At 31.5% G+C, this 7,047-nt stretch overlaps 1 protein-coding gene across 1 annotated transcript; it reads right to left on the reverse strand.

The window, feature by feature from the left end:
• Nucleotides 1–986: 986 nt before the first annotated feature.
• Nucleotides 987–1,382, reverse strand: LOC137817159 (uncharacterized). Its single transcript, XM_068620408.1, has one exon. The coding sequence runs from the start codon at nt 1,380–1,382 to the stop codon at nt 987–989; it is 396 nt and encodes a 131-aa protein (XP_068476509.1).
• Between the last annotated feature and the right edge of the window lie 5,665 nt (nt 1,383–7,047).

Raw genomic sequence — 7,047 nt, forward strand, 5'->3', positions numbered from 1 at the left:
GCATATGATGACATTATAATAGGTATCCACATTCACTAGTATGTACCACATTGTTATGGGTCGATGTACCTCTCCCATGCCAAATGTGGTTAAGAGATCTATATACCCCATTGTGTGGTCTCTTTCCCAACAAAGCCGAGCAACAAGCCGGGGTATGTTTGAATCTGGTCCTCTAAGATATCCAACTTTTTGAACACTGACCAAAATAGGATGTCGGTCGAACTACCTTTCTCAATCAGGATTTGCTTCACCTCCAATTTGCCATAGTGACCGTGATTATTACGGGAGCGTCTTGTTTAGGGTCTCTGGTTGACCGATCCTCATTTGTAAAGAGAAAATCATATCAGACTTGTGGTGGTAGGAGGCTAACAACATTGACACTTCGAATGTGTCTTTTTCTTGTTGAACTGGTAGGACCAACAACGACGAAATCACCAGCAATGGTGTTGATCTCTCCACGACCCATGTTGACAATTGCCCCTCCTAATTCTAAAGCTCTTGCTAGGATTCTCCCATTTCATGTTGGGTCGTTCTTGCCCTGCTTATTTCTGGGGTACCAGTTCAATCAGCTCAGTGGTAACTTCTTGCCCTACCACCTCGTCCTCAATTTGATTTTCCCTTTCCTCGACCTTGGCTTGACCCTCTGCCCCGACTGTTCTCGACCCGAGAGATGAAACAATTTAAGGCTCCCAACTTGACAAGCTCCTCCAAGAGGTCCTTCACCTTGAAGCATTCTTCTATGTTATGCCTCGAATTTTGGTGATAGTTGCAATGTTTTGTTTGATCCCCCTAAGGGTTATTGGGGGCTGGAGATGGTAGGCGTAAAAGCTCTAAGTTGCAGGCCTATGGTAGCACAATTTCCCTCAAAGTATTCAGAGGGGTGTAGTTCTCAGATTTCTCTTACCTCTTTCTCTTGTGGCTAGTGAAGGCTGTCGCAGTTGGTGCCTTCATTGCCTTCTTTCGTGCATCGACATTCTCCTCGATGCTTATATATTTTTCTTCTTCCCTGGACGTAGCCCCACTAGCAAGGCATGCACAGACATTGTTGGGTGCAGGTCGGGTATGTTTAAAGTAGCTCGAGCAAATCGGACCATGAACTGCCTCAAGCCTTCTGCTTCCTCTTGCACGACATTGTGCAAGGATGTCGAGGTGGCAGCCATGGGCTTGCAATCCGCGAACCTGGCGAGGAACCGACCATAGAACGTGTCAAAAATGTCTACCAAGTTCCTGGGTAGAGAGTAATACCATTCCAAGGACACCCCTTCCAGAGTGGTGGGAATCAACATGTAGTGCACGTCCATATCCTTTGAGAATAGCTGAGTCTGGATCATACAGGCCTTAACATGTGCCTTAAGATCAGAGGTCCTCAAGTATTTCTCCATATTGGGCCAACTCCATCTTTGGGGCAGCTAGACCCTCATGACCTCATCTATGAGGGGGTGAAAACCTCTTAAGTTGGTATTCATTGTGCGGTTGATCAACGGGTTAGGGAGTTCCTTGAAGGGTTGATGTTCGTGTCCATGGCTCCCTTGCCCCGTCCTGTCTTGTGTGGAACTCGATGGGATTCCTCTCCAAGATGATATGGTGGGAGTGCGAGATATCGACCTCTCCTATTGATTCGATTTTTTTGGGGGAACTCTCTGGGACTCGGCAGTATGCTCCAAGTGTCGCGGGTTACCCTGTAGTGTTAGCAATTCTACTCTGTGTTGCTCTCCCAGATATGTCAATTTTGTTCCATCTCCTCCCGCATTTGGCCCAGGGCGTCCTTCAGTTCTTGGTAGGTCCTCCTTGTTTGTTCGGAGGGGTCCCCCATCATTTTATTTGTGTTTTCTTGTCGAGTACTCATATTGAGAGTATATGTCCAAATGTCTATAATGGTCCTGGGAAAAGTTTTACCAGGCCCCATGGTGGGCGCCAAATATTCCTACCGAAAATGAGCTCGGGAGTGCGATTCGGTGAGAACCGGATGTTCCTCGGGAGTGAGCTCTTAGTTGGTCTCTAATGTGAAAGGGGATGTCCACCTGAAAAACACTCTCAATGCTCAAGTCAGTAAGAGCTCAAGAATAATAGGTTATTAATAGTATGGGAGTTAAGAGTATGAAATTAGATAGATTGTACTTCTTGGAGAGTGAATATTTATAAGTTGATCAGGTGATATTCTTTGAGTTGACTGTTATGAGTTCTTTGAATTAGTCATATAACTACTATTCATTGTTTCATAAATAGCCGCTCATTATTTAAGATTCTTTGATTAGGTCATCTCAATCAAATGAAGAATAATAATCCAGTTCAAAAGTCAAATGAACTTGTTAGTTGTTACCGATAGACAGGCAAACACGTACAACAACAAAATAATTTAGTGGTTGTTTCTAAATCACTTCTTAGTGTGTACGCTAGCAATTTTTACAAGCAATTTTTACAAGTGTTGTTTATAGAAAGGAAATTAGTAAATGAATTGCTAAAGGTTGACGTAGATTTTGTGGAGATAAATGGAAAGATATAAAAATAATTATGAATATTAAAAATTGAGTTTTTTAAAATAATATAAGATTTTTTATAAAAAGAATTGAAGAATTTATTTACTTTTAGTAAAGGGTACAGTGTATTTTTTTCCAGTAACTTAATTGAAGCATGGTTTAAATTCTCCGTTGATAGAGGAGATCCCATCTTTACTAAATGAAATTATTTTGAACAAGTTATCCTTAAATTTAAAAATATTCGGCGGTTAACATCCTTTTAGTTTCAGGTTTTCTTTACTTAATATCAGACAGCATTATATATATTAAAAGACTTACACCAAATCTAATTTTTTTATTTAATTTTAACCTAACGGCTAACATAGAATACTAAAAATACTCATGTGTTCTAAATGGCTCTCATCTTCATTAATCATGAATTGTTCTCAATTAATACACTTCCTACCAAACACAATTATTTGATTAATTACTCATATTTTTTCTAATATTCCTTTATTATTCAATTATTCAAATTTCTATGACGCCTTATTCATTAGCATCCTTCTAGCACCTTCACTCTGTTCCTGATTTCCATAAAACAATCATAACAATACCATTTCAACTACACAATTCTTCTCCATTCACAAGTTAAGGTTTCGTTAAATTAAACAAAATCATCAACCAGTGAATATGCATTCTGTTTTGAATGGTTCTTCGTGTGATTTATATTTTGTTGAATGATTGAATAATAAAGGAGTATTAGAAAAGTACGGATGATTAATTGTAGAGTTATTTTTGGTAGAAGGTGCATGTATTTTGGCTTTTGCTTTTGTTAGACTTATGTAATATTTCTTTTATGCATATTTATCTATTTATGGTATAAATAAAATTAGTTGTTATTTATAATTAAAGATTAAGGATAGCGTACACATACTTTTATCTTTTAATTTATTGTAAATATATTTTAACTAAAAAACAATAAGTGAAAAAACATATCTAGTTAAAGTTAAATATAATTTGTATTTAGTGAAGGTAATTAAAATAGTTGTTATTTGAATTGGTTTGGTATAGTTTGATTGTAAGGGTGTGAGAAAGCACCGATTTGGCATATGATGAATTGGAGGCATGATGTTGGTTTGCATAAAATAAGGTGAAGAAGTTGAATTCAATAAGGGTAATAACATGTCTAGTTGATAGGGGTACATTTTTCCCTCCTCCTATCAAAACACAACATCATCTCCAACCCTTTTAACCACTCTTCTAAATGCTTGCTATTCCCTATATGTCCCTTCACACCCCTTTCAATTTAACTATAACCTCATCTCCAACTAAACTAATTATAATTAAATTTTAGATAACTGCTTTTCATAATATCTAAATTTTCATCTCCTTTGTATCTTATATTATTGGAACCTTTATTTAACTAAAATAAGTCATGAGTTAATCATATAAAATAATATCATATACACTATAAAGAAAATCATTATATTATATAAAAAAATAATTTTTAGAGACCAAACATAATTATTTACTATATTGACTAAATTATATACTATTCTAAAAACTAAAATTATTATTGGTATCTAAAGTATATTATTAATAAAATTTATACATTAATTTTTAAATTGGTATTTAATTAACTACTAACTCTAGAATTTAAATTAACTGGTAGTTAAAACATTGTAACTAGTTAAATATAAATTTAAAAATTATTTATTAATATTAGAAACTATTGTATATACCAATAATTTTTTTAGTATCTAAAATAATATCTAATTTAGTTAATATAATAACTAATTATTTTTTATCTCTAAAAATATTTATATTGAATAATTGTCTTGATATTTTAACCTAAAACTTTAAAGTTGTTTAATATTTTAGTAGAGATATTACTTTTTTTTTATTATTAACTTTTAAATTTTTTCTAACCGTTTTTCTCTAAATAAATCCGAACATGTATTACTATGTAGCTTTTTTGTTACACACATAGATGAAAAACTACTACTTTAAGTAGATACGTTTCCATGATTTTGATAAATACTTGTAGTAAAGAAACAAAATATATATTTTATGAGCTATACTTTGTAGATATTTTTACTATTTATTTCTTTAAATTTTTACTTTTAATTATATATAAATTTATTTTACTTTATTTTATTTTTGAAGACGTTCATCACTAAAAGAAAAATTATCTTTTAACTAAATTCTATCAATTGCAGCATGCATTTGACTTTGAATTTTGGGAATAAGATATATTATATATAATGCTTCGCAGAGGTGATATTAGTACACATGAAAATTTACTTAAAGAGGAGGTGCATGAAAATTAAGTACGAAAACAAAAATAGAAATTTTTAGTCGTGATGAAATTAGTTTGCCCCTAAGTTCTCATAGGTCAGTTATCCAGCAGATATTTGTTATTTTCTTGCCTTAAAATGTGATATTAATTATATTTAAACATGGAATAATTTTTATTAAAATAATATCAACTTAATTGTACATGTATTTTACTGCTCATTCAAAAAATTTTAAAGATAAAAAAAGTTAAAAAATTATAAATTATTTTTTTCTTTATTTTTCTATTTTTTAAATTTTTATCAACTTTTTGTTTTATAATCATAATTAATTTAATTTAAATAGTATTATGTATTTATCCCTAATAAAATAATACGGATGTAGAGACATGTAATGTCATGGTGCATTAGTAAAAATAAAAGTGGTGTTGGAAAGTGTTAAAGGGAAAAGTCCAACACCTTAGTATTTGATTAAGTGTGTAAAAATAGTATTTGATTAAGTGCTAATTAAAAATAGTTTATAACTTTATAAAAATAATAGATCATTTTATAAAAATAATAGATCATTTAAGACAGTGTTTTGTCAGAAGATATTAACATTGTGATGTTCTTTATTACATAAAACTCATAAGATAAAACATGCTTAAAATATAAAATATACATATAGATTAAGTCAATCTCGTAATTCAATAAATATCTATATGTTTATTTTAAGTTGTAGAGAATGTTGATCTACCAAAGAGATTCGTTAAAAACATAAATTAAAGTCAACATTAAAATATCTCTTGGAGTTTGAGTTAAAGCTATTTCTTCTCTACAATTTTCAAACACTAAGCATTGTCAACTTTAGAAATGATATTTGCTTGTACAACTGCCACAACTAGGAAAAATCAAGACAAGGCACACTAAAAAAGACAACCTAATCCAACTATTGAAAAAATTACTTAAGGAAGAAGAGAGCATTTAATGTACAAAGTGTATTTGATGCATTTTCAATCAAGCAAGCTCATCAGACAAAAAAAGTATAAAAAAAAATGAAGTTGATTCAATGAGCAAAAATTGATTGAAAACAATCATATTTTTCAAAACCTATAAAGTATATCAAAGGGAAGAAGAAAAGTAGAGATCACATTGTATAGGATTGAAACATTGCTTAAATATTTTGTGCCTATCATAAAGCTTCATAAAAAAACACTATCTCAATTAGCTAACTGAGAGAGTGTTCAAAGCATTAACATGATTAGTTGATCACACTGCACACAACTTCTTCATCTTATTCATGAGTGGTTGTTTAACAAAGAATACACAGTTAAATTAAGAGTGTACTTTGCAACAGTATTATGTTTAGTGAAATTCAATCAGTTGATTAAGAACCAAGTATAGTCTACTTGATACGACGGACCTGTACGAAAATTAGAGTGTGTATTCTCTCTTTCTCTATCTCTCTACATATTTTATTATTTGTACTAATAAAGAAGGAAATTCACTGCATATTACACAAAATCATACATTTTATATATAAGCAAATTTGTGAAGTTAAAAATATCGGTCTGATACACTACGTCAAACTTTGACTTAGTGGTGGCCAAAGTTTTTGGGCAAATTGTATGAATGTGGGGTGTGCAATGCGAGTAAGGCAAAGGTTGATTTAATGATATGTTGGAAGCTTTTGCTACTATTTTCAGGATCAATATCTTATCGCCCTATGCACAGATAACAAGGCGTTGAAGTTTGGTTAGGGTCACAGTGTAGATGGCATAATAACAGATGAGGGTAAATTAATCATTTGTAGTGATGGTTAAGTATATTTGCAGTGTTTTTCTATATGGGCAAGTTTATTTTTCCCTAATGTACTGTAAGTTTTGCTAGGAGGGACATGCAAGATGTAAGGATAATTCGAGGACTATAAAAAGCTTGCTACGGAGGTGAGCTTGAACAGGAAAGAATGATATGAGTGGATGAATGATAATATTGAATAGGTAAGACTAGCATAGAGGAAGGGAATGATTCTCATTGAGACGCACTAAAATTAAAATCATTCGATAAAAATTAATTTTAAAGATAAAAAAATTAGTTATTATATTGATTAAATTAGATATTATTGTAAAGACTAAAAAAATTATTGATTTTTAAATTAGTTCTAATTGATATCTAATTAATTACAAAACTTTTTGCTACCAAATTTAGAATTTAAATAATTGGTAGTTAAAACCTTAGATACCAATTTAAAAATTATTTATTAATAATAGAAACTAATAATTTATTTATTTTTTAAAATAGTATCTAATTTAGTTATT

Source organism: Phaseolus vulgaris, chromosome 2 (genome assembly GCF_051622355.1).
Source record: "Phaseolus vulgaris cultivar YP4 chromosome 2, ASM5162235v1, whole genome shotgun sequence".
NCBI lineage: Eukaryota > Viridiplantae > Streptophyta > Magnoliopsida > Fabales > Fabaceae > Phaseolus > Phaseolus vulgaris.